The sequence below is a fragment of the Cinclus cinclus genome, chromosome 1, assembly GCF_963662255.1.
Source record: "Cinclus cinclus chromosome 1, bCinCin1.1, whole genome shotgun sequence".
Classification (NCBI taxonomy): domain Eukaryota; kingdom Metazoa; phylum Chordata; class Aves; order Passeriformes; family Cinclidae; genus Cinclus; species Cinclus cinclus.
The window spans coordinates 74589770-74617223 of NC_085046.1; the positions used below are offsets into that span (position 1 = coordinate 74589770).

A 27454-nucleotide genomic window follows, 5' to 3' on the forward strand; every position below is an offset into this window, starting at 1 on the left:
CTGTAGTTTATAAGCCCTGGCACAACTGATCATCCTCAATGCCTTTGGATTTCTGGTCCATGTTTCAAAACAGAACAACCAATACATTTGCTTTATTGAACATCATTAGTCTTCACCGTACTGAAGCAAAGCAAAACTAGGTGGTGTAACTGATACACTGACAGCACTACTTCTGTTCACTTTTTGACATGACTGCTGTCAGGTTTTTAATAGGAATTGCTGATCCCCCTGTGGAAACCTAGAGAACACATCTCTTTTACTCTCATAGCAAGGGCTGAGGTCAAAGGGGAGTTTTGCATCCTGATGGTCACTTGGGAGTGTAGTAGAGCCCTTGCTGCACTTCTCCTGCTAGTTACCTGATCCATAAAAGGCCAAGTGCTGATTTAACATTAAAATGTAAAGTTCATTACTGCAATTGGGCTATGGAGTGTGCATTGTTGTGGTCATAACCCACCAATTACACTGGGTGACAGTGGTGAAATTAAGGATCACAAGTCTCTTTCCACAGACTTTAAAGGGAATAAGTGCAAATCTACAGTTTCCAGAATTTTCTTTTTTGGGGGTGTGTATATATGCAGCCATGTTCGTTCCAGCTGGAGAGAAGTATTGATGATATGATTTCCTCTGTTTCATGAGCATGTGCACTGAAATAGTGCTAATTAATATATATTCATTATGACACTCAAATAAAGCAGCAGTAACTGTTAGACACAGTTACACGTTATTGCATTTAAAATTTGAATTGTTATAATATATTTTAAACTTATTAAACATGTTTTTCAGTTCTTTCCAAATTATTCTTCAAAGTTGATTCTCATATATTTTTAAACTAAAATGAAATAGAAGTCACATACAATTGACCCATTAATAGGTATGTCTAGTTTCACAAATGAAGGAAATGTGAAAACTAGAAAAAAGAAATTATTCAGTTACATGTAATAGAGACAAAGTAATTACTTTTATGGATTTACAATGTAGAAGTTTCTGATTAATACATCATGTTGTTGTGACAGATGTCTTGATTATGACTGTTCTGTGTTTTTATGGATATGAAATGGACGAGTTGAAAGCATTAATTGTACAATTCCATGTTGGTCAGTGTACTCAGCAGCTTGTTGTTTCTTTGCCTGTTTTTTTCTAACTTGCAGCACTTCAGCTACTGAACATGATTTGTCTTATCCTTCTTTTGCACAACTGCTATTTGAGACAAGGTGTTCTTTAGGACCAAGTATACATTCTAGCATTGCAGTTTCTCTATAGTAGGATGTTCCAGAAGTGTGTTTAAGAATCAAGACAACACTCTTCAGAAATTAAATATATTAAACAGAAAGGTCTAGTCACCTTTTAATAGACTAGCTATATAGACTGATTATCTACACGTGGATTTCAGTGTGGCTAAAGACAAGACATTTGTGAATAATAAAGAAACAATGATTTTGGAACAGACTTATCATTCCTACATTCTTATTTTTTAAAAAACTTTCAGATATTTCAGATTCAGCCATATTCTAGATGGTTAATAAAGCAATCTTTAATATAATAGAAATTTCTTTTATTTTTTTATAGTTGTGTAGCAATTTTTATATTTTAAAATTTTATTTTGTGCTTGGGTCTTTTCTAAGTAAAATTTGTGATTCACTCGATTTTAATATGGAATAATATAACCAGAAATAGGCCCATTTTGCCTTCTTTATGAGATGCCAATACTTTTAGAAACTTACTGAAACTAGTATTTCTTTTCTCTAGCAGTCGAAAACTGAACATTTCTGAGAACTCATCTCTGTTTCAACAGTTGGGCACATGCTCATTCCCTTGATATTGGTGCTATGATTAAAAAATTTACTTGTGAAAAGCAGATTTTTCATCATGTCATGAAATCCCAAATAAATGAAGAAATAGCATGTACTTTTATTTGTTGTTATAGAAATGTTAGAATAAATATGTAGCATAGACAGACGATGTGAGGAAGTGAATAGTTATGCCAAGGGTCTTGGATGTTCAGGTGCTTTTTTTCATATTTGGCAGTATTTGGTGGGGAAAAGAATTTTGAAAGAATTGGGATAAAAAGGAGAAATAAGTTTTAAAGTCTTCTGATCCTCAGATTAGCCCATGGTTAGCCAGTCATGTGCATATGATGATTTTTTCTTGTTTGTTTTTGTTTTGTTTTGTTTTCCAATTCTTTCCTATATGCTTTAAATAGTATCTGCACTTTATGGATGAAAAGTGGGGGGTCCTTGTTAATGCTTTATTTCTGTGATGGAAGAGTTGAACAGGATGTAGAAAATATTCTGATTGAGGAAAAACTGTAAGTGATAATGGTAAACAGTCATGTCTTGAAGGACTGGTATATGCTACTAAAATTTAGCAAAGACCTTTAAAGTTAGGAAATTTTCTGAAATCTAAATAATCAGATTTCAAAGTTCATATGACAATGTTTCTTCTGGTAGTATCTATCTATAGTACCACTTAGACATCAGGGAGAACTGCTGACTTGTTGTTCACAAGTTCCATTGACCTGTTTAATAATATTTTTCTATCATGTTCCTACACGTGTAGATTCATATCATCCTGATATCATTGAACAAAAGAAAAGAAAAGAAACAGGAAAAAAAACCAAAAACCACAAAACACCTCAAACCCATTCTAGGCAATGGAAACACGTATTTCTTGAAATAAAAACTAATGTCTTCTGCAAAGAGGATGTGAATACATGAATTTATTGCAGCAAGTTAAGGACAAGAATTCAGCTCAGACATAGCTATTGTTTACATTTTCTAATTAAATCTTAATCACACCTGTGGGATTAGGGAAATTTATTTTCAATTTATGTAGCAGGAGACATGAAATAAGGAAGAATGTACTTAATGTTGACTATAAGACCACAAATATATTTGGAAAATCCAATCGATATTAGCTGAAATTTTCTTGGGTGCCTGTTGGAATGGAAATTGATGCTCTGAGACCTCCACATGATGTCATGTGCAACTAAGTTGTCTTTGGATGTTTCAGGTACTTCTGTGGTCCAAGTTACAGCTACTGATGCTGATGACCCTTCATATGGAAACAGTGCCAGAATAATTTACAGCATACTTCAAGGGCAGCCATATTTCTCTGTGGAACCAGAAACAGGTCATGAAAATTTTCATAATTTTCTTTTGCCATAAACTTTTAAACTTTTTCTTTCATTTAAAAGGCCTTAGATCACCTAGAGAATGTAATTAAAAACTAACTGAAATGAAAGATCATTTCTTGCTTTTTTCTCATGATTTATAACTTTTATAATACATATAAAAACTCAAGACATCTGAAATGTATAAGTAATAAGTAATAAGTAATTCTACAGTGGTACTGTATTTATTATAACTTAAGATTTAAATAACAGTTTTGATAAAGGCAAGAATAAAGGTTTCTTTCTTAGAAAATATTGTTCTTTTTTTTTCCTAATGATTCTACTTGGATTAATAAAAGGTGTTCTTTCTCCTAAACCTTGTGCATAAATATCTTGAATCCTTTTTAGCATGAAACTGGAAAGGGTCCTGTGGTGTAGAACAAGTATTCAACCAAGATATAAAGACTACTATAAGACTACAATAAAACTTATGGACAGAAATTTGTACTTTGAAACACTAAATTAATATTTTAGAGACGTATTTCAAGACTAATATAAAAAAAGGACACATCAGATTTCTGCACATAAGTAGCAAATATATCATCAGCGATTTTGATTCCCAATTTTTTTTCTTTTAGGCATCATCAGGACTGCATTGCCGAACATGAACAGAGAAAACAGGGAGCAATACCAAGTAGTTATCCAGGCAAAGGACATGGGAGGCCAGATGGGTGGATTATCAGGGACCACCACCGTGAACATCACTTTGACTGATGTCAATGACAATCCACCTCGCTTTCCCCAGAGTAAGCTGCATTTAATAGTTCACTTGTGCTGTAAGAGTTAAGCAATCACCATCTGGTTTAATTTAGAGCAAATCTAGATTATGTGGCACACATAAACAAAAGGCTTATGTGCTGATTATTATTATTATTAAAGCAGTATATTAAATGCTACAGCATTTTTTTTGTTAGAGAACCGTTCCATGATCAAATATAACTGCAGTAAACCTGCAATTCCTCCCAGTAATGTGGGGAACAATAGTAGGTGAACTCATAAGAGCATTAGAGCAATGTTTTTGCTTTCCTTACCTATTGCTTAAATCCTGCATTCTCTCCCACTGGAGAATAAAACATGTTGTAATTCTAGATATGCAGAAATGTTTGAATTTAAGTATATGCTTAAATATTTAATCATCAAGAATATGGAAATCATTCAAAGGGAATCAGACAGATTTGTACTTTTTCAGCTACAGAGCTACAAAACATAGAAAATTTCCCAAATCAACGTAAATGACATTTAACATTTTTAGGGTTTTTTACGGCTTCAGTAAAAGCTTTTATAATGCTTTCTGCCTTTCGATAATACAGCTGTCAAGACTTTGTATCCTCAAACCAAAATGTAAGAATGTTCTTGGTCTCTATCTGATATGGAATTATTAAACTGTACAACATCAAACTTTTAACAGTTAAGCATTTTAAATACATTTGAAGCCTTTTGCATAAATTGAAGTTGCAATATTTGCAGGATGAATTAGTTTACTTAATATGTAAAGGATTTAGAGTATCCTTACCACACATTTTATGCACTCTACAATTCCTACTCAATCCAGTAGTTACTGATGCACTCTTCTTGATCAAAGTAACAGAATGAGCTTCAAATTATGCTCTTTATGGCACAACTGGAGTACATAATTATGTTCAATTTATTATTGCAGTTAATATATATGTGTTTAGCTCAGATATGTACCAACATGTCATTTCATATACACACTTGAAAAAAAAAGTAATGCACCATTAAGTAGAATTTGTGAGTTTTCACAAAGGTCATATTCTGAATTTATTGTTAATTTACAATTTTCTTTTCTTTTTTCCCACAAAATTTTATTTATTATTTTTATTGTTACCATTTTTATATAGAAGATTATAGTATTTCCATTGTTTTGTAGGAGAGGAATGCTATATTACTCCTCTCTGGCCACACTGAAGAAGACTGTTCAAAGAGGTGTCACGTTCAAAGCCTTACAGAAAAAAAAAATTAACAGTTAAATGTAAGACAGCATAAAAGCTTCAAAAGTGTTTCTTTTTCTCTTTTTTTCTTGTTTCTTAAACAGAGTGTTAAAATAGAAGTTAGAATGATGGAATCAACTTTCTAGACCATTTTAACATGTCTTATCTGGGAGTTCAAAATACCATTTGAGAGAGAGAAGGATTTGATGCAACATCCTGCATTTTTATTTAATTTCAGTTTAAATCAGATGTGTCATTTACTTTAAAATTATTTTACTCTCATGGGTTTTTGTTGTTTGATTTTTATCTCTACTTTCTCTATGCCAATTTCTTTGTTAGATATAAATGCATTTTTCATTGGAGATGAAAACTAAAACATTTATAAAGATGACACATTTAACTAGATATATGAAAGCAAAAATAGCTATTGACTTTTTAAAAAATTATATTTAATCTCAAAATGGAAATACACATTATAATGATTCATGATTTTAACAGAGTTCAATGAGACTGTTGGAATTGAAACTGATTAAGTTGAATTATTCTTAGTCTATTCCATTAATAAAAACCCCATATGTATTAGGTTAATGAAACAATAATATTCATATCAGATTTATAAATTACCAGGCTAAGTATTAGAATGCCCATTATGCTTCCATAGGACTCAGCATATTACAGCTATATGTTTCAATAAAATGTTTAATATCAGCTTAAATGTCTCCCACAAGAAACTCATATTAAAATTGTGGAAAATTCAACATAATATATTGTATCATACTTTCTTTAAAAATACACATATATAGAAGAACCCTTAATACCTCTGTTGTTTACATTATGAAGCAAGGATTTTTCAGAATATTTTTCTCTTCTTAAAAATATGCTGAAACCCACACAGATAACAGTGGTGATGAGACCGAAAACTTTTTCAAGGTGATACAGAAAGGTCTTCACAAACTTCAGACACTGGATCTCTGTTTACACAAAACTGTAATATTTCCAAGTGTTCTCAGAAGTAAGGAGATAGAGTTGATCAGTGATAAACAGAAAATGCAATTTATGGACTTAGAAGCCTGAGTCTGAATGAAACTCAGTGCACCTGAATTATGGCAGCCCATGTCTTTGATGTAGTACTTTATAATATTTACCTTTACATTATATGCCTATTCAAGAGTGAATGGGAAGAAGGGTAAATGGAAAAATAAGATTGGTTTTTCATTCTTTATGAGTGACTAAAGTATTTGCAATCCCAAGTGTGTAGACTGTAATCCTCGTGCTGATTTGTGCTCTCCTTAGTATATAGAAACGTTTTCCTTTCCTTGATCTTCCCATTTCTTTTCCTGACAGACAAATGAAAGGACATCATTCACTGGAGTAAATGCAGAGTAAACTACTTTCCTCGAAAAGAGTGAAATAAGATTGACAGCAGAATTTTGCAAGGATGATTCTACTTTGATGTACTCTGTATTCTGACACAGTGCCTAAAGCCGCACTGCATCCCATAGTTAGTCAATGCATTAAATGTCTTCAGTGACAAAAATAATAAAATTAAATGTCTCGTACTATGGTGGAGATTTCTAGAAATGGAGAGGTTAGACTAAAAAATTATCTTTTAGATTAAAAGTTTCTGGTTATTTTCCCCTCTTTGTTTTCACTACCTTATTAGTAATTCATTATATGAGCTCTAAATTAGACTAAACTAATGACTTTGGTATTGCACTGGGAGTCAAAGTAGTGCCCACAAGGCATAGCTTAGAGATGTAGTTTTAGGGGACAAAGAAAAAAAAAATGTGAGGAGTGTTTGACACCTCATAAAAATAATTATAACATGTAAATTTTAATTGAGGATAAAAAAGAGAGCAGTCTTTCAGCATAGTTTCGTATAGTATTGCTTAAGTACTAAACCTGGGGAAATGTTTCTTTTGATCTTTTTTTTTTTAACTATTAGATGATTACAGAGAGATTCTCTACTAGTGAAGTTTACAGATTTATATATTACAGAGGTAATGAAAATATTAGAGAAAATGCAGGATAAAGTACACAGCTGAACATCAAAATGTGACTGACCAAAAAGAAACACATATAAATAGAATGTGGGGTGTGCATGGCCATAAAGAAATCATTCTGCTGCTATATGTCAGCTTCATATTAACATAGCTTAAGTAAAATTGTGTGAAGTAATTAAAGTATTTCAATGTTTTTCATTCAACATTTAATTGCAAACTAAATATGAATATATTTATTTTTTAATTTTTGGGGTTTTTTTAGCTTTGTCAAGTGGGAACATCGTAATGTAATAGAACAGAAAAGAATAACTCTGTAGAAGCAGGAAAAAAAATCTCAAATTACCCAGTGAATAATAAGGGTTTATTTTTGTAGGGAGTGTCACTCTGTAGCTGGCTTGTATACACAAATAATCCTCAATGATTCATGCTTTCCTGAGATATGATAAAACCATCTTGCCAGTGACCTTCCCATACAGCCTTGCCAATTTCTCCCCACGGTTCTTCTTGATGGCACAAAACTAATACTCCCGTTATGGACTCTTCTGTGCTACCTGTTTTGTGGCAAAATAAGTATGTGTTGCTTTTTGTGTAGCCTGTTCAACTTTTTATTCTTGTGGTTGCTGCCTTTTACCATTTCCACTTTTGTGTTATTTCAAGCATACTTCTAACTCCTTTAACTTAAGTAGTCCCTAAGTAGAACAAAAAAATCTTGGAAAATTTAACTAAGGCCATAGAAGAAAATGTTTTCCCAAGAGACATTTGAGGAATTCACTTTCATCTTTGGAATGACAACTGTAGATGCATTAATTTTAAAATATTTATTTCTGAGAATTCTTCATAGCGCATTATGTCCCCCAGATGTTTTTCTAGCATATGTTCCAACAGATGGGATCAGCTATCTCAACCCTTATTTACAGTTTTCACACTAAGGCTAGGACATAGAAGGCTAAAATATATGGTAAGATACTTATTTCAATTTACTGCAGCATGTCTGAATGATGACAGTTTTATTCCTATGTATTTTATCAGCTGTATGACACTACCATAAAGGGATATAACTGAGATAAGAAAAGTAGCACAAACCAAGAACTGCAATATTCATAAGCCTGTTTAAGTATGAATTAACTGCTTTAACAAGTGTAGACACAATTTCTGCTTGTAGATTTTTAAAATACCTCCCCCTGCATTAATGCGTTATTCAAATTTATTTAATATGATATCTTACTATTTGAATTTGAAAGCTGAAATGTTGGTCTCTCGCACAGAATTGGCCAGCAAAATGAAGGAATTCTATTCTTGTTATTGCTTCCATGATAAAATACATGTAAAATATATCTCAAAGATTGCCTTAGATATTAAGGGGTAAAAGAGAAGAGTGAAACCTGGCAAGAACACAAAGCAGTCTTTCCAGATGATATTTCAGGAATGAAAGGAAAATGAGGACAAGAAAATTACAAGGAAAAGAAAGACAAGAGTGCAGATATAGTTGATTCTTCTCTGAGATAGAATGAAGGTTTTTCTCAATCGTACTTTTCTATGATTTTTTTTCTACAGTTTTGTTTTCATTCTTCTATATAAAGTTTTCATGCGGATAGTTCTCTGCCTCAAGTTCTCCAGAATAAAAAATACACAAAATTATGTTATCACATATTTTGTCACACAGTGTTACTTCATGCACAAGTACCAGCTTGTGGGGGTCCTGAATGGCTCTTTGTCTCTTTGACAGGTACCATCCATCTCCGCATTCCTGAGTCCTCCCCAGTTGGGACAGCCATTGGCAGCGTTAAAGCCACAGATGCAGACACTGGAAAAAATGCAGAAGTAGAGTACAGAATTATAGATGGCGATGGGACCGATATGTTTGATATTGTGACACAGAAGGACACACAGGAAGGCATCATCACAGTGCGAAAGGTGTCTATTAACAGCATTCACTAAATTATTTAGATGTTAATGTCACAAACATTCTTTGTTTGCATCATGTGATAACACGAGCTAACTGCTTAACATTTGCAAGCTTCCCCCGTCAGTGGCTGGAAAAGTATTATTTCCTTTTGAGAGGAGCAGGGAATAAAAGGTGGTGACCCTATCTAAGATGCAGCATAGGTTTAAAGCATTGTTGCCAGCAAAGTATGAAAAAGTGGACCAGCCCCAGTGTGTTAGCACTATATCTGTGATTTCAAATGCAGATTTCTTAGGTATTTCTGTAACCTGTTTTCTTCAGCAAGCAATCAGCAGCTCACTTGCTAATGAGAGACATAGATTTTGCTTCTCTGCAAGGTTCTCATCCACTTGGGTGAGATGAGATCTGTATGCCAGAACACAGACATGAGTTTCAAGTTATATGGTTTTGTTCTTGTTTCCAATGTATGAGAGGGCTGCAACATTGATACTTGGGGAGGCTACCTGGAACAGAGGCTAGACAGTGTTAAAGGAATAAAGTAGGCATTTATTACAATACCATAAATTACCAGATTATTAAAAGGCCTTCAAAGGCATTCCAGATGCCTTGGGCAATGCAAGAGCCCAGCCATAGCTCCAGCCAGGATGGACAACACTCCTCAATTCACTGTTGTTTATACTTTTTGGGCTGAAGCTGCACTGGTGTCCTTGGTTCTCAGGCTGGAAAATAATTATTTTGTGTAACTAAACTGTGAAGAGAACTTGCTAACACTGTAGGTGAAGTTCAGAGTCACACACAAATGCAGTACAGAATCTGAAAAATATAAAAACTAAAACTTAAGGCATCAACATGAGCACTGTGTATGTCATGAAGGTGTTCCTGTTCTAGAGCTAGCTTTAGTTCTGCCCTCTGTCTTGCATTGTCAGAGCAATTTCCAGATGTTTGTCTTCTAAGATCTCACAAGTAGAAATGCCTCTCTCCTACTCCTCAAAAATTTCACCTTAAGAAAGTCCCTTGGTCCTTGTCTTTAGGACTTTGATATGAACTCCAAAGAGTTCAGGCACCATTTTAAAAATAAAGCATTGTTTATACTAGCTTTACAAAAAAATGTCCTTAAGCATAGAATAATTAGATAAATAGTGTTATAAAAGATACTCCACATCTCTTGATAACGGCAAACAAGGGAGAATTTCTGCAAAGAGTGTTCCTTTTTAATTTCTGTGTTTTATTGTGTTCATAGTCAGAGTAGTTGTTTACCTGGGGAAAAAAGGAACAAAAACCCCAAAGTTTGAGGTCATATATTTTTCCTTTTCCTAGTTTGTGAAGGCTTCTCTTGAGATGCTCTTTTCTTGCTTGTTTCAGATTTTCACACAGATATTAAATCAATAGCATCTTGAAAAAAAGTCTAGCAGCTGAATCAAGCACAAGAAATGTCCTAAATTATAATACAGCAGTTGCAAAAATGTCAGTAAATACTAATGAACAAGATCTTCTGATTTTGTCATTAACAGTCTGACAGAATTTGCATTTTTCAGGATGCTTTCACAGTTATGAATAAGTAGCTTATTCAGTACCACAGACAACAGCACTAACAAGTAAGGAAGGAGATGAGAATTCTCAGTTCATTGATTCATTAAAATAGTCTCTTTTTTATTATTATTTATCCACTTTGATTGTAATTTTTGTTTTCAGTGGTGAATAACTACAAATAACTTGTGTTCCTTTACAAAGTCTGTAAATAATTAAGTCTGAACTTATTATGTGCTGTAAAAGAAATTTTTCTATACACATTTTTCTAACAATTTCTCACAGACAAAATAATTGATTTTCCACAATTTCATATATTTGGGCAAAAGTTTTTTCATTGCTGTTGATGTGCTGAAATGTCTGTATAATCCACAGGTTTCATATCCATGTTTTGCACTGTAGCTGGACAAGATGTCCAAATTGGATGTGAATGTTGTAGTAGTAAGTTTACATATTCATGGTGCACATCCTGCCATATTAAACCAATTAGAATAAATCAGGACTAGCATGTCTTCTTTGCTTTTGGGATTGAAGACAGTGTCCCTTTACAGCTGAATGATACACTTTACAGACACAGCAATAGCCTCAGATCTAGGTTAAATAGTTGGATTTCTTGACTGTATTCATAGATATTCTCCCATCTGCTCCGACTACCTTTTTTAAAACAAGTCTGGGGCAGTGGGGAAACTCATTCTTTCACTGGACTTCATCTTTCTGTTTTTGAATAGCATATTTAAATATCTAACTTGTCACTTTCGCATCTTTAGTGAACACTAATTCGTATTTAAAAGAAGCTAGGCAGAAAAAAAATAAGTCATCAGGCACACATTTTGATGAATGAAAACCACCATTTCTATATCTCTCTGAGAATCTGTGAGAGTTAATAAAGTCTTCTTTGTGCCAGAAAGTTAAATTTTCAGTTTGCTCGTTTCCTTAGAATAATTAAATAGCTAACACTTTTCATCTATGACAGCTAGAAAAATATGAAGGAATAGAATTCTTTTCTATCCAAAATGATTTCTAATTATAACCATGAACTGCTCCTCCTTCCATTTTAAAAAGGAACTGCTGACAAAAATGTCAAATATATATTCAAAAAAACCTCCTTCTGATGTTGGATTCATTAAATTAAATGAAAAGGAACAAGATTAAACTCTACTGTTTCTCTAGATATAGAGAGCTTTGACACACGTACCTTCCTCAAAGGACACCTAAAACATTCCTGATAATTAAGGCCTGGACAATAAGAATACTCTGGTCATTTAGATTATCCAGGAGTTTACAGAATCTCCTTTGGAATATTAGTATTGAATAATTTGTTCTGGAATGTTTCTATTTCCAGTCAGTAACTCAAGCATCTTAAATGGTTACATGATTGTTTCAAATCCATGTTCTTGTGAAACAGCTGCAAAATTCCCTGAATAATTGGTTAACTTGCACTGAAAATCTTTTTGTCATTCATGCTGAGATAATTTTGCTACTATATAGGAAAATACACTTCTTCTAAAAACAAAGGTAATTTCTTATTAGACAAAGTGACCCCTGTGATGGGGAAAATATTATATTTTGGTCTTCCCACAATGTAGGGCAGGATCTGATAAGGCATGAGCCCTCTTCAGTTTCCATTATGTACATAGGTAAACATCTGTCATCTGTCAATATGTAAATCTAATTTAATAAAATTTATCACAATTTTCATTTTTAGCCACTGGACTATGAGACAAGACGACTTTATACTTTGAAAGTAGAAGCTGAAAATACCCATGTGGATCCCCGTTTCTATTACCTCGGGCCTTTCAAAGACACAATTATTGTGAAAATCTCTGTAGAAGATGTAGATGAACCTCCTGTTTTCAGCAGGTCTTCTTACCTTTTTGAGGTGCATGAAGATATTGAGTTGGGGACAATAATAGGAACGGTAATGGCACGGGATCCTGATTCTGCCTCAAGTCCAATAAGGTAATACTTCTGTGTCTGTAAGCACACTATTCACTAAAGAAATTAAGAAAAATAGTAATACAACATTAATTTCACAGAGAGGTTTTTTCTATTATTTATTGGTATCCCAGAGATAGACTGAATTGAGAACGGTGTTATCTGTAAACCTACAAACAAGTCAGGCAACAGCAATTTTCTTGCACACAAGAGACACACAAAATATTCTCCAGTGCCTCAATTCATAGAAAACTTGATTTCAAGTAGGCCCATCAGGATTGCTTCTTGCTTCATGCTGTGAAAAGCTTTTAGAGTGATGATGAAACAAGTCTCTTCTCATCTTCAATAAAACTAACATCATGTATGAAGTAAAATAAAATGGGTATCATATAAGCTAAGCAGTTTTATGTATAATTTCTCTAGAAAATAGCAAGTTTTTGTTTTATTCTAGTTAAGAAATTAAAAAAAATCTTATTAGAGTTAGCTAGTTGAGTTATTAGTGCAAACTAATTAGTAGTAAAAAAATAGTAAATTCAAGCAAGTCTTTATTGCACTATTGGAAGTTTTCATTAACTGTTCTAATTTCCTTTTTTGATGTTTTTATATTAATTTTGTTGTTGACTTGTTTGTTGGGCTTTTATTTGTTTGTGTTTTGTAGTTACTGCAACTGTGTATGGTGGAGTAAGCAAACAACAGTCAAAACTGTATAGATACTACTTTCATATAACAGAATTATTTCATTTGGCTCAATTTAATTAAGTACTGTAAGTGAAATACAGATACACTTCATGAACAGTTTAGAACACTCATAAATTTTCATAGAAATATAAACATTTTTTTCTATTGAACTATACAAGTGTACTATATTACTTTTTGAAAAAAAATGGCCCGATTCTGACACATATTCTTATAACTGTTCTGTATTTTGCAAAATCCTACATTCAATTCCAAAAGTTCAATTCTAATTTGAACGCAATGTTAAACATTAAAAAACAAAAAAGGGAGGAAAGAAAAATTTTCTGATACTAGTTTGACACCACCATATCATGTTGGTGGACATCTTGCCATCAACAAGAAGTATAGCAACGACAGAAATATAGAAGGTCCTTTAACATCTATGTATGAAAGTGAAAGTTCTGCATGTGGACTTATTTTTATACAGATTTTTTAATTTGATCTCTAGTGAGTTATTACTTCCTAAATAGTAGAATCTGAGCTCATAGCAATGTTTTTGATCAACTTGTAAATTAGCTGTCAGTCTCCTTCTGAAGAAACATTATGGCAAAGAACATTTTCTTTTCAGGGTTAAATTAATTATTTAATTAATATATTGAAATTCTGATTTTTCTAAATAATTCTCCTCTATTCTTGTAATAGCTCCAATTATCAAATATTACACTATTTTATCAGGTTTTTAAAATCCAAATTTCAATTCCTTATTCTATTGAGCTTACCTTCAGAAATTTCAGAAGTATTTATAGAAACTAAATATATGTATTTTCAAAACTAACCTTTGTAATGTAGAGCATAAAAGCTGTACTGACTTGTGGAATACATGTTTTCTTTGACTTTCTATAATTTTGACGATACTTTTCATTTCATTATTATATTTAGGTTTTCTCTGGATCGTCACACTGACCTTGACAGGATATTTAACATTCATTCTGGAAATGGGTCCATCTATACTTCTAAGCCACTTGACCGTGAGATATCCCAATGGCACAATCTTAGTGTTATAGCAGCTGAGATTAGTAAGCTAATTTGGTTTTTATTTTTCCTTTCAGTTTTCCTTAGCCTGTAAAGTTACAGCTGCAAATTTGTGATGAAAATACCCCTGCTTTATTTGCTCCCTGCCCCGTTCTACTAGATGTTCTAGAAAAATGAATTGTGGGGTAGCTAACAGCATGTCTCCTCATTGCTCTTTTCTTCACCTATGTCCATGACTGACCTTTAATATCCAAGTTACTTCTGAAATGTTAGCCAATTAAATATTAAGACAGAAGTAATTATATTTTTTCCTTTTTTTGCAGGATAATAACATGATTTTGCCAATAAAATAGCTGAGTTTAGCATAGTAATCTATGTTTTTGTCTCTATTATTTTCTTTGTTTCCTTAGAAATACTTCCATTATCTCTTCCTATAGTATCTGCACCTACAGTTCTTAGAATCAGTATGTCTTAAAAGTTCCATTCAGCTTGATCCCAAAGCTGTAGCATTTCTTGGACCATTTCAAACATCTCTCTGTGGATATTTTCATGTTAAGAGTATAAAGAGAAGAGCAAATATCTTCCTAAACCTACTACATTACTGAGAATGGCTTTAACCAACGGACAGAACATTTTCTAAGGGACTAAAGTCTCATGTTTGAAATCAGCTGCCAAGAATCACTTCTTCTCAAAGTCACTATATTTTTTTTACAGCTAATTCTGTATCAGTAAAAAAAAAAAAAAAAGGAAAAAGAGAAATACTGATCAACAGTGAAACGTGGCTGGCAAGAGCTACACTGCAGAGGGCTAAATGGAGCATTGTGTCCTGCTAATTAAGCATTCTGGGCGTGGGGAGGGGGTGGGGGGGACAAAAAAAAAAGAAAATACCAACCTGTAGTTTTGGGGTTTTTTTCAAAAACCTTTTTATTTTTTCTTGTGATGCATTGTCCTGAGCTTGCAACCATTCTGAGTGCTGTCCAATGTTGTAAAAATTATTTTCAGATTTATATAATGATGAAACTTAGCATCCTTGTATAACTAGATCTTAGTGCTAAACTTATCCCCTTGTCAGGAAACTTGGAGCAAATTTACACTCTGGGCATATCTGGAGTAGCTAGCATTCTCCACAGAGATATGTTAATTTTGGAGGAAGAAATGAAGAGGGAGATTTAGATCTTTAAATATTTTAAAATGTTACCTGTGAAGCATGACAGAATGTGAAAGCACTGTTAGAACTGATTTGTAAAGTTAGTAAAAACATACAGAAGGCTGTGAAAAACTGTGTCCTAAACCCGGAAATTCAAACAATTCAGGTTGTCAAAAAAGATCCATATCACGCTCCTTAGCAAAGGTGTTACTAAGAACAAACCAATGTAATTCCAGCTGCTCCTACATGTCTTTTGTTTTATTTGAAGCAGAAGAAAAGGGGGAAAATCAGTAATTTGGAACAATCTGTTACTGTTGTTACTTATCCAATTCCATAAGTGTTGAAAAATCACAAAGTGCTTAGCTACCATACAGCAAAATTCAAAAAAACAGCTGCACTTTTTTACACCCAAGCATTATTTAATATTTTTTGGTATGACAACAAGATCAGCAAGTGAGAACAGGGACACTTGTATTCCCCAATTAACCTATGCTAACAAAAGAGCGCTTTAAATAATAGTAGGATCTTGGCATTTGGCAAGGGGAAGGTTATTCTTGTTTCTGAACCAAAGGTCTTAAAATCTACATTCATATTTTTACAGGCAATTTAAACATAAAAAATTCTTATTGTAATAAATTATTTGACAAGTTTTGGAAGGGTACTTTCATTTGTTTTGTTGGAATTTCTTTGAGGGGCAAGAGAGGAAAGTAACACTTGAAATTTTTTGAAAATATGTATGCATGTCATTGGCTGAATTAACTCTATCCCAGCTAAAACCAACACAATGCACAAAATCAGTGATGTCTTTTCTCTGTAAAACTAACCAGATCACAAAGAATTTTAAAATTAAAAAAACAAACCTTTACAAAACATTGAGCTCACCAAGTGATCAAATTTGTTATTGAAATAGTGGGCATACATTTAATACATAATATTTGAATATATTATTAGCATTTTCAGCCCCCTATCTTCATGAAAAACTTAACTGCTTACTAGATCCCAGTACTTTTTTTTTTTTTTTTTTTTTTACTCTATACAAATAATTTCCTTATTTCTCAGAAGGTCTGATTCTGATTTGTTACTGGTTTGTACACTAAATATTGATTCAAACTTCATCTTGCATGTGTATTGCTCATGAAATTTGGAAGGAAACAGAAAACTCTTAATAAGAAAATAATCTCATTTTTCTTCTCTCTTCTGCTGTCAGACAATCCCAAAGATACTACTCGTGTTCCTGTCTATGTAAGAATTTTGGATGTTAATGACAATGCCCCACAGTTTGCTGTATTCTACGACACTTTTGTCTGTGAAAATGCAAGAGCTGGACAGGTATGCCTTTGATAAACACTTCCCACCCCCCAGTTTTCCTACAGCAGACAGTTGTAGATCATTCTTGCCTATTGCTTAGGAAAAATCATATCAAAATTGGCTTTTGAAATGTTAAAAATGAAAGTAAAGAAACTGTAAATGAGGCTTAGAGTGAAATCTGAGTATGTTGCAAGTGCAGCAGTGTTTCAATCACCATTTTTCCTTACCTAACCTTCTACTGCTGTTAAATCCTGACGAGATAAGTCCATGACATGGTCATGATACACTTTGCCCTTAATTTCATAAAGTAGATCACTATATGAACTAAAAGGTTTGAGCTATATTTTCAATAATTCTCCAGTAGCAAAATTCAGATATATTTCAATCCATGCTGACAGTGATTACAAAGAAAAAAGTCAAACTATTTTTTTCTATTGTTAGATTCATCTTTCATTATCACACCAAAAATTTCTGAAAAGAAAACATACATTTTTTACATGGTAACATAATATTTTCTTTTGCTTCTTAGGGGCTACACAATGTGTGCTTCAATTTAAGTGAAATGACTGCACTGCTTAATACCTAGTTCCCAACAGGCAATTGCTGCGTAGAGCTCTTTAAAAAAATGTTTTCCTATTACACATTGCAGAGCACAATCAACCAAAAATGGTAGGCAGTAGAACCTCAGTGCAACTCTTTCAGTATGTTTGAAGAGAATGTGGTGGAAGTGCCAGCTTGTCTTAGCTGGTTGAGTCCCACAAGTATTGCATTCAGGTTGTATTGAAAATTTCACATTCAGGATGCCATTCTTCCTAAAGTGACATCAGTTGGAACTTAGAAAAAAGAATTTGAGGCCCAAATTTATAATGGATAAAATATGTAAAGGTACTGAGCAAGTGCATTTGTCTGCTGTGACAATCACAAGAGAATGCCACCTGTTAGATGAAGAGAAATCACTGGCTAAAAATGTAGAATTTTGGACAGTTGAAGTGACTTTTATAAATGCTAAAACAATACTTTAATAATTTTCAATATGATATATGGATTAAGGAATTTAAAAGAAGAACATTGAATTTTCCTCTTCCAGTTTTACAAAAAAAACTTCCTGTGTAAAAAAAATATATAAATGCATGAATCCACAATTTTACTCATCTGGGGTTTCAGATTTTTTTCTGTGCAGTTTACTAGTTCTAGAGCATACAGAAAATGTTACTAGAACAGTTAAATTTCCATGTAAATGTATTTTACAGAACAGATTTTTTTCTGCACAATCTAAACTATTTACATCAGTATAACTTAAAAGTAAATATAAGAGTTATTTCTACATTGCATTGTTTTATTGCTTACAATCAGAATAGGCTGTCAGTTAAAAAGTTTAATAAAAAAGCATTAATTTCTTATAACTAATGATTGAGACACTAAATGTTTGCACTTTCACAAATGCTTATTTTATATTGTTATAGGGCTCAATAGTGTCTTTATCAGAAAAACAAAAAAACCTGCCAAAGTTCTTGAGAGGGACATAAATACAAATATTTTTTAAGAAATCTGAGTTGCAAATGATTGCTTAAAGAAAACAAATCACAGGAAGAGAATAAATGTAATGCAGGATAACATGAATAATCTATTTGAATGTAATTATATTCTTCTTGTTCACTGGCAGCTCATAAATAAGGCTTTTTATTTTTCGAATTCAATCTGTCCTGAGAGAATCTAATCAATCCAACAAAACATGGTTCTCTGAGCTTGATTCCTCCCACATTTCTGCTATTTTTCTTTCCTTTCAGATTTGCATAATTATATTTGATCCATGAAGTTTATATCTTCTATTAGGTCACTGAAACTAATGACGCTTCATCAGTCACAGATTCTGTGTTATTCATTTCAGTATTTACCATCTACTAAAGACAGATATTGTAATGAATACTGTACTTTCACTTACTTTGTACAGAAGCCTATATTTTATACATACATATATATAGACACACACATATTATATGTGATACCTAGGGAGGTGCACATAAATCCATGTATACAAACATAGATAAAGATGCAAATATATAGGGAGAGAGAAATGTCACTTTTGAAGTCTGAATGACTCAAAGGGCCTGTGATTGTTTTCCTGCTTGCTATTACGCTGATGCCAGATCATACCGAGAGCTTAAAAATTATGAAAATATCCTATCTCAAAAAGCTCAAGCTATACAGAAGCAGCACCTCTGGCAGAATGTTATTTTGGTGATTACTGTTCTTTTTGACCCCCCCCCCCCCAAAAAAAAAAAAATGTGGACAGTCTTAGTGTGATGGCATAAAGAGGACACAGGCATTCACACGACATACACAAAGCTGACTCACTTGGAGTTCAGGGAAATAAAGCAGCAAAATGCTCAGACTGCTGCAGCCCTGCAACCAAAGAAGTTCAGCTGTCCTCCGCCCCCAGGTGAGAAGAGCCACGAGCTGGGCATCTGGACAGATGGAATCCCACTGGTTTTGTCAGCTCCCAGCTGTCACATGTCTGGCAGCTCAGCTGCCAGCCTCCAAAGATCCTCTAATGTAAAAGATAAGAATCAGTTTAGAAAGCAGAAGTCAGTCTCCTGCTTTGGAGAGATCTTGCGTGGAAGCCGGGTATAACTTTTCTATGTATTAATTTTCCCTATAGTGGATGTCAGAAGAGAGGCCCTTCTCTATCTGTAAATGATCTGCCAGTAGAAAAGAGGGCAGAAGTTGACCTTGGTCAGCAGCCAGGTGTCCACCCAGCCACTTCCTCCCCCCTCAACAGTACAGGGGGAGGAAAGATGAAAAAGAACATGGCTTGAGACAAACTTACAAATTACCATCACTGGCAACACTGACTCAATTTGGGGAAAATGAATTTAATATGCTGTCTATTATACATGGAATAGGATAGTGAGAAACAATGAGAAAAGAACTATAACAACTTCCCTTCTTCCCAGGTTCGCCTTCACCCTCTCACTACTGACTTTCTTTTCTTGGACACCCCTTTCTCCTCACACTTCTTTCTCCCTGCCCCAGTGTGAGCATTTCCCATGGACTGCATTCCTTTAGGATAAATCTGCTGCAACGTGGGATCGTGTTCAGGTCCGCAGGGAAAGCCGTGTCCCGCCGGGATGTCTCCCTGTCCGCAGGGCCATCATCCCTGCCGGGTCTCTCCTGCCCCCGTCCCTCTCCCGCTGTCCCCTCGGGGCTCCCAGGGCTGTTTCTCGCTCCCTGCCTTCCCCTGGCTCAGCCCTGGCTGCCGGGCAGCGTTTTGCCCTCCCTTGCCCAGGCTTTGCCCGGGGCTGAGGGGCTCAGCCGTGCCCTGTGCTGGGGCCGGGCAGAGCCGGGACAGAGCCGGGACAGCCCCGGGACAGAGCCGGGACAGCACCGGGACAGAGCCGGGACAGAGCAGGGACAGAGCCGGGACAGAGCCGGGACAGCGCCGGGACAGCCCCGGCCCCAGCACTGGGACACCCCCACCTGACTCAAGTACCCCGTGATGTTTAAATGACATGCTATTATCTTGCTGTTACTAGCCTTAATTTTACCTTATCCATACATGCCCACTCCCTTTTCACATGGCCAAATGTTATGTAAATAGGTCTAGCTCATAACAGATTCTCTTTCAAAGGCATTTTAAAATATGAGTGATGGAGTCTATTTTCCTTTTTCTATTAGCTTAATTCAGTATAGATTATATAAACGCACTAGGTTTCTTGAACCAACTCTTTTTATGGTGCTTCTTATGTTATCAGCTCATTTCACCCATATAACTATCCTTATCAGGGATGCTTTTCTCACCATAATCTTGTTTAAACATAGCTTTTTGGGATCTTCATATTTCAGAGATTTCCTTGTTATATTCACCAAGTGTCTTCCTAAAAATAGCTAAAATTCGTATTTATTGAAAAACTGAAATCCTTGAAGTTTTTTCTAGCATTCAGCTTTCCCTTCCTATTTTCAGATATTTCTATAAAAATTTCTTAAATCCTTTAATCCTGAAGTGTTATTTTATCTTTGTTTATTGCATCTTTCATTTCTTTTGACAAATGACAATTTGTGATCAATTTACTTGAAATTTGGTTTTCTTTCCTCCCCAGTTCCCCTGATTCAGTCTTACTTTAGTTTCTTCACTACACAGCCATAGATCCTGTACCTTCCAGTGATTTTAAAAATGTAAGAATTTTGTCATGGCCTTGCAATTTTCAAAAACTCTCAAAGGTTTACTTTTTTTTTCACATGGGCAAGAAAAAGTTTTTGAACTGCAAATTGATGTAGGGTTTCTAAAGAGTCCTGATTTCTTTTTCTTAATAGCACATTATATTTTCTTTTTTCATCCTAAATTTAAAAGCAAAGGTATAGTATATTTTAGAAAAAAGCATCTACCTAAACAGTTGATAGAACTGATGTTTGCAGAGGTCCTGCCAAGCGGAAATATGGATTTTGTTGGAATAAGCAGACCATAGAGCAAACCTTTTTCCACAGTTTTATCAGTTTTTTAGCGGCTAATGACCCTTATGACTGCTACTGGGCCCTTAATTTCCCGACTGTTAACATAACAGAGTAACATCCTTGGCTTCCTTGCAGTAACTGCTTTGTGGCATTTCTAGAAAGAAGCAACTTAGAGTGCTATGCCCCTATTTAGATGGTAATTGGGGTTTCCCATGGCTGGCAGGTCTAAGAGAAAAAAAACAAAACAAAAAACAACTGTTTGAAACCACATGTAAAACAGGATTTATCACATTAAAATAGCAATCAATTTTATCGGGAAACAGTCTTCAAACTATAATATAATGCTTTCAGTTCTACACACTCTTTTTAAACTATGAGTCTGAACACTCAGCAAATCAATTGATTTTCATCAGCCTAACACCTACAAGTGACCATATTCATGGTCTCTAGTTGTGAAGTAAAATAAACTAGTGTGTTTTTCACTTCATTTTGGAAGTATCTATGAAAATTCATATGCTAATTGCTTATTAAATAATTGAAATATTAATTATTCAAACCCAAATAATATTCTATGCTTGTTTTATCAGTTTTATTCATTTAGAAAGTTATTGGAGGATTATGTAAGAAAAAAAGATTTAGAGAAACACAAAACTCCTGTCGAAAAAGCAAGGAAGATACTATATTAAAAGATATAGCACCCTTGCCTCATCAAGAAATTTACTGCTGTTTTCTGGATGGACAAGAGAGAAGTTGGGAGATAGTCATGTGTTTTTGAAGGCAAATAGGAGGGCATTGCAGTTGTTGATGTTAAAGATGATCAGACCTGACAAAAGCTGTGATATAAAGAGAAATGTCTTATTTGGAAGAACTGGAAGAGGAAAAACAAACAGGGCTTAACAAGTACACCACAGGGAAGGAATAGTGTTAAAAATGAGATGTAATTCCATGGTTGAAAGAGCAGTGCAATTTAAAATTATGGATAAGAAATGAAGAATAAAAATTATCTATGGACTAAGGATTAATCTATATTTGGCAGTTAACTTAAGAACATAACTGAACCTTCAAGCATGCTTGCACAAAAATCCAGACTTAAATACATTTTGTATGCCATGGCATAAAGCAAGCGTTGGAAATTAGGCAATAAAGTAAAAAATAAAAGTAAAAAACCCTACTTTTGCTTGGGAAACAATATTTTACCATTCTTAGGTATAGATTTTTTAGTGAGAAAGCCACATATTCATTACCCGACAGGTAAATAAGTTCTGATAAAGGACTTGCCATTACTTTCCCCAAAAATACTCAATATTTTTTTGTAGGCATTGCAGAAAGCTCTGTGTCTGAGTATGGAACTGACCTGGTACAGCTTACTCTGGGAATTTTGACACCAGAATTTCATCCCACTCTTAAATTGTTCATCTATAGGGTGTGCTGCAATGTTTTACAATAGTTGAAATATGTATAAAAACTAACTGCCATTTTTCATCTCAGGAATCATATGCGCTATACTAATAAATAGAAAAATCATATTTAAGAAAAAATGCTTTAATATTGATATGTAATTTGAAATGTTAACTTCCCTTTCAAAAATATCGGTTTCATAAAATGCCATTTTCATCACGAAAATAGAAAATAGAAAATTTAATGTGAATTGCTGTCTTAGGTGTTGAATTGAATTTAAAAGGATGAACCAAAGATGAAGTATGAAAACCACTTGCAACAGCTAAAACTACTTCTGGCAAGTTTCATCCACTCCGTAGCTACAAAAAACATTAAGTGCCCATGTACTATCACATAAAAAATACAGATGTTCTTGTTCAAAAACTTATATGAGAGACTTGTTGAACATGTTTAATTTTTATATTTTACAGAAAAACAAGTCAATATGTGTGAATGCTGAGTTATTCTAATGTTTTTCATCTTCTTTGATCAGACAGCTCTATCAAAAACCTAGGTGTATTTGGTTTTTTTTTTGTTGTTTGTTTGCTTGCTTTTTTTTCCTGCAGCTTATTCAAACCATAAGTGCAGTAGACAAAGATGACCCTCTTGGTGGACAAAAATTTTTCTTCAGCTTAGCTGCTGTTAACCCTAACTTCACTGTTCAGGATAATGAAGGTAAATTCATGCCTGTTCCAAGGAAGGAGTTTTATCTTTTCTGTCTGACCACTTTCTTGAAATATATTTGCTTTTGATGTCTATCAATATGTAGAGAAGCTGTGAAGGTTGCTACTATCAAGAGTACTTTACCTGACTAAGGTTTAGGACTTCTACATTTTCATCTGTGTAAGTGAGGCAAAAATGTGGTAAAAAAAATTAGAAACAAAATCAGAAAAGTGTTAGCTTGGGGTAAGAGACAGATGAAATACGTGACTGCAAAAGAAAAAAAGCTTTCAAAAAAGCCTTCAGCTGACAAGTTGAGATTTTTCACTTTAGCTTTTTGTCACATAGTTCTGATTCCCCTGGCCTTCTGTTTTGCTTCTTTCTGACCATTAATGAAAATAATGGTTCTGAGAGCCACTTTGGTTTTTCTTTTGATCCTTTCTCCATCTGTCTTTATCAGAGAAAAATTTCAGAAGCTTCTGTTGGGGAAGTGAGACTATAAATTTTGGCCTTCATTATTACTAATATGTATTAGTCATATTAGTATGACTAATTGAAAGGACTCTAGATTACAGAAGAAATAAATGAGAGGGGACATGATATCAGCTTTCAAATGTGTCAAAGGCATAAAAGCAATGGAAATAAACCTCTGTTCCTGATGAATATTTCAGGATATAGTAGACTACAAGCAGCAGAAAAAAAATTTGTAATGGTAGGGAAAGTGAAGCAATTAAATCAAATAGTTTGGGCACCTTGTAAAATCCCTTGCAGAAGAGGTATTTAAAGATCCATCATACGTGTAATTTTTGATGTTGAGTGAAAGCAAAGACACAAAAACACACAAAAACCCCACACAAAAACAGTGGAAGGAAGCAATTTCCCAAAATTGCTGATTTCCCAGATTGCAATTTCCCAAATTCCCAAACCAAAGTTTTTCACATCTTGAAGTCTGTGAAAAAAATATATTATTTAAGTTAAACAAAGTTTATGTCTTGCTGACTAGGTCCTGAGTACAGAGAGGTATCTTGATATTTCATTGCTATCTGTAATTATTTTCTTTCTTTTTGCACATGGGATATTTTAGTTGTGCCTGAAGGTGGCTGTCAAAATAGCTAAACACATAGCTCAAGCAACCCACAGATATGATGAAAATTAAATTTTCCTTTTAGTGCACACTAAACCTGTATTTTCTATCTTATGGACAAAAAAGTTATCAAGTCTGGTGTTGGCTGCCCCTCTAGTGTTGTGGCTCTAACAGTAGAAGAAATAGTCTCTCCATGTTATTCATTCTTTCTTTTCCTTCCTTCCTTCCCTCAGTGGACAGCTTTTGATGCTGAAGTATCCTGCACACAATTAGGATTTGTCTGCTAGAGATACAGTTTCTTAAATTCAGGTCTCAGAAATGTGCAGGAATTCCTACCATCTTTCACATTTTCTGAATTCCTAAGACAATTTCTATTAAAAAAAAAAGTATTACTTCATGTGCTAAGGTACATAATTCATTGTTCTACAGTGTGTTGAAAGTGGTTTGGTGTAGCAAATCTCATACTGAGTTGACAGCATTCCTGTGGGTGTTGCCACAGATGGTCCATAGAAAGAATCTTCCAGAACGGAGTACTTGTTGAACTGCACAAAGTGGAAGGTTATTTTTCCTCAGTTGGTCACTGCATTTCAGGGTTGAGCCCTGAACTGTAACTGTGTCACACACTGCATGTATTAATCTATAAAACGTTTTAAGCTTTGAGAAATCCTCTTTTCAAATTGCACGCAAAAGTGGTGCAGAGGCTCAGAGAAGCAGGCCAGATGTACCTAAAAACTTGTAAATAGCTTTCTGATCAAATGGGAATGTTGTTAGAAAAACAGATATCACTGTGATAACAGGAACTATTTTTAAGTCATATCAAATATGATGATTTGCATCTAATATAAGTGATACGGTTTCAGTTCATATCGCCTACAACAGTGTCCTTTAATCGATCTAGATAACACTGCCAGGATTTTGACGAGAAGGAATGGCTTTAGTCGACATGAAATAAGTACTTACCTTCTCCCCGTGGTGATATCGGACAACGACTACCCGATCCAGAGCAGCACGGGCACGCTGACCATCCGGGTGTGTGCCTGTGACAGCCGGGGGAACATGCAGTCCTGCAGTGCCGAGGCCTTGCTCCTCCCTGCCGGCCTCAGCACCGGGGCACTGGTGGCCATTCTCCTCTGCATCATTATCCTGCTAGGTAAGAAGAGAAACACGCCTTCCCCTACCCAGGAACAAATATTTAAGGCCTGACTCATTTCACAGAATTATGTGGGTTGATAGAACTAATGATCCTGGAGTTTGCAGGAAGAATAAAAACTGCAGCTTAAAATAAAAAGGAAAAAAAAAAACAAAGACAAACCCTCATTATCTGGTAATTTAACACTGTAAATAAGAATTCAAGTCCCCGACTGTTAAAACTATCACTGTGCAACCAGAAGCTCATTTATGTTCTTTCGTTAAGTTGTCCAAAAAAAGAAAGTTCAGACAAGATGAATAGCATAATCAAAAAATTCTTTCATGTTTTAATTTCAATTTTTTTTTAGAAAAAGTCTCTTTTTCATTTAAATAACTACTAAAATCAACATGCAATATATATTTCACATATAATATAACAGTAGGCAGTAATTTTACTACATCAAAACCCTGCCTATCCAGTGGTTTCAGTGCTGTAATGAAAAGAAAGGAAAATTTTGTAAAACCTCCATTTTGTGGTTTTCAGAATGGCACTTAATGACCTATAATTCAACTCAAACCCACTTTTTAACAATATCCTTTGAGCTTGGAAAAGGAAAAATATCTTCAGAATAGACCTGGGTATTTTAAAGCTTATTACAGCTACAGAAGGAGCATGCAGACAAGCTCATGGTCCTGTAAAGCAGAGGACACAAATAGGTTTTTGATGTGGACTTTATTGTGCTACCATTACACAGATAGAGGTGTTTATTCAGTTATCAAATAAATGAGTTTGTGAAATGTAGCTGAAATGTAGTTCTTGTACCTAGTGGATTTGCTGCTAGGAAATTGTTGAATAGAGCTCTTTACCCATTCTTTGTTTTCCTCTTTAAGTTATAGTGGTGCTATTTGCTGCTCTGAAGAGGCAACGAAAGAAGGAGCCTTTGATCCTCTCTAAAGAGGACATCAGAGACAACATTGTGAGTTACAATGACGAAGGCGGTGGAGAGGAGGACACCCAAGCCTTTGATATCGGCACACTGAGGAATCCTGCAGCTATTGAAGATAAGAAGCTTCGACGAGACATTATCCCTGAAACGTTATTTGTGCCACGGAGGACTCCTTCAGCACCAGACAACACGGATGTTCGGGATTTCATTAACCAAAGGCTAAAAGAGCATGACACCGATCCCTCTGCGCCACCGTATGACTCGCTTGCAACCTATGCCTATGAAGGAAACGATTCCATAGCTGAATCCTTGAGCTCCTTGGAGTCAGGTACTACCGAAGGAGACCAAAACTATGATTACCTCCGAGAGTGGGGGCCTCGGTTTAATAAGCTAGCTGAGATGTACGGTGGAGGAGAAAGTGACAAAGACACTTCTTAACCTACAGTAGGCTACTTTTTTTTTTTCTTTTCCTTTGAGCGGAAGTAATTTTACAGACACCTTCTGCACTCAACAGTATTTAACATTCACGAAAACTTTCCTGCCACTCAGCACAATGGTTTCCTTTAAAATTTGTTTTAAATTTGTCCATTAATGTCATTCATTCTTTCTAGTAGGATGCCACTTGGAATATATACAGCATTTTATTTAATCTACTTCCAAGAGCCAAAGCTATGGAAATTCAGTGTTGTACATTTTAGTAAGTAAAATTAAAAATATCTCACCTTCAGAAATTTGAACAGGGTGATAATCCCTTAAGCAACCTCATGTACAAACCGCTTCTGTTAGGTACATGTCCTATTCCTGCAAGTGCAGCTTTTCAGATGGCAAAGAAGAAAAAAATCCAATATGTCTTTTTCTGTACATTAAAATAAAACAAAATGTACACGTGGTGTTAATAAGTGTAATATGCAGCTGGTTTAAAAAAAAAAAGTTTGTGCAACTTCATTTCATCAAATTCTATCTGCCAATGTTTTATATTTATATTTTTGTATTTATTTTTAAAAAATAAACCAGTTTTTACAGCTATGTTAATGCTTGCCTGCCTGTTCTGGCCATGAGTTTCAAGCTTGAAGAGAATATGGAATTTCTCCAGTAACATCA

At 34.5% G+C, this 27454-nt stretch overlaps 1 protein-coding gene across 2 annotated transcripts in view; it reads left to right on the forward strand.

The window, feature by feature from the left end:
• Nucleotides 1-27176, forward strand: part of CDH10 (cadherin 10) — a 57610-nt gene extending 30434 nt beyond the window's left edge. The window contains exons 3-11 of one of the 2 annotated variants that reach the window (XM_062499562.1): nucleotides 3010-3129; nucleotides 3748-3915; nucleotides 8848-9035; nucleotides 12257-12510; nucleotides 14101-14237; nucleotides 16548-16669; nucleotides 23101-23209; nucleotides 25177-25428; nucleotides 26298-27176. In XM_062499562.1, the coding sequence (XP_062355546.1) occupies nucleotides 3010-3129; nucleotides 3748-3915; nucleotides 8848-9035; nucleotides 12257-12510; nucleotides 14101-14237; nucleotides 16548-16669; nucleotides 23101-23209; nucleotides 25177-25428; nucleotides 26298-26791 (1844 nt within the window). In that variant the 3' untranslated portion in view covers nucleotides 26792-27176. The remainder of the gene's footprint in view (nucleotides 1-3009; nucleotides 3130-3747; nucleotides 3916-8847; nucleotides 9036-12256; nucleotides 12511-14100; nucleotides 14238-16547; nucleotides 16670-23100; nucleotides 23210-25176; nucleotides 25429-26297) is intronic. The other variant, XM_062499573.1, reaches the window with a different exon arrangement.
• The last annotated feature ends 278 nt before the right edge of the window (nucleotides 27177-27454 follow it).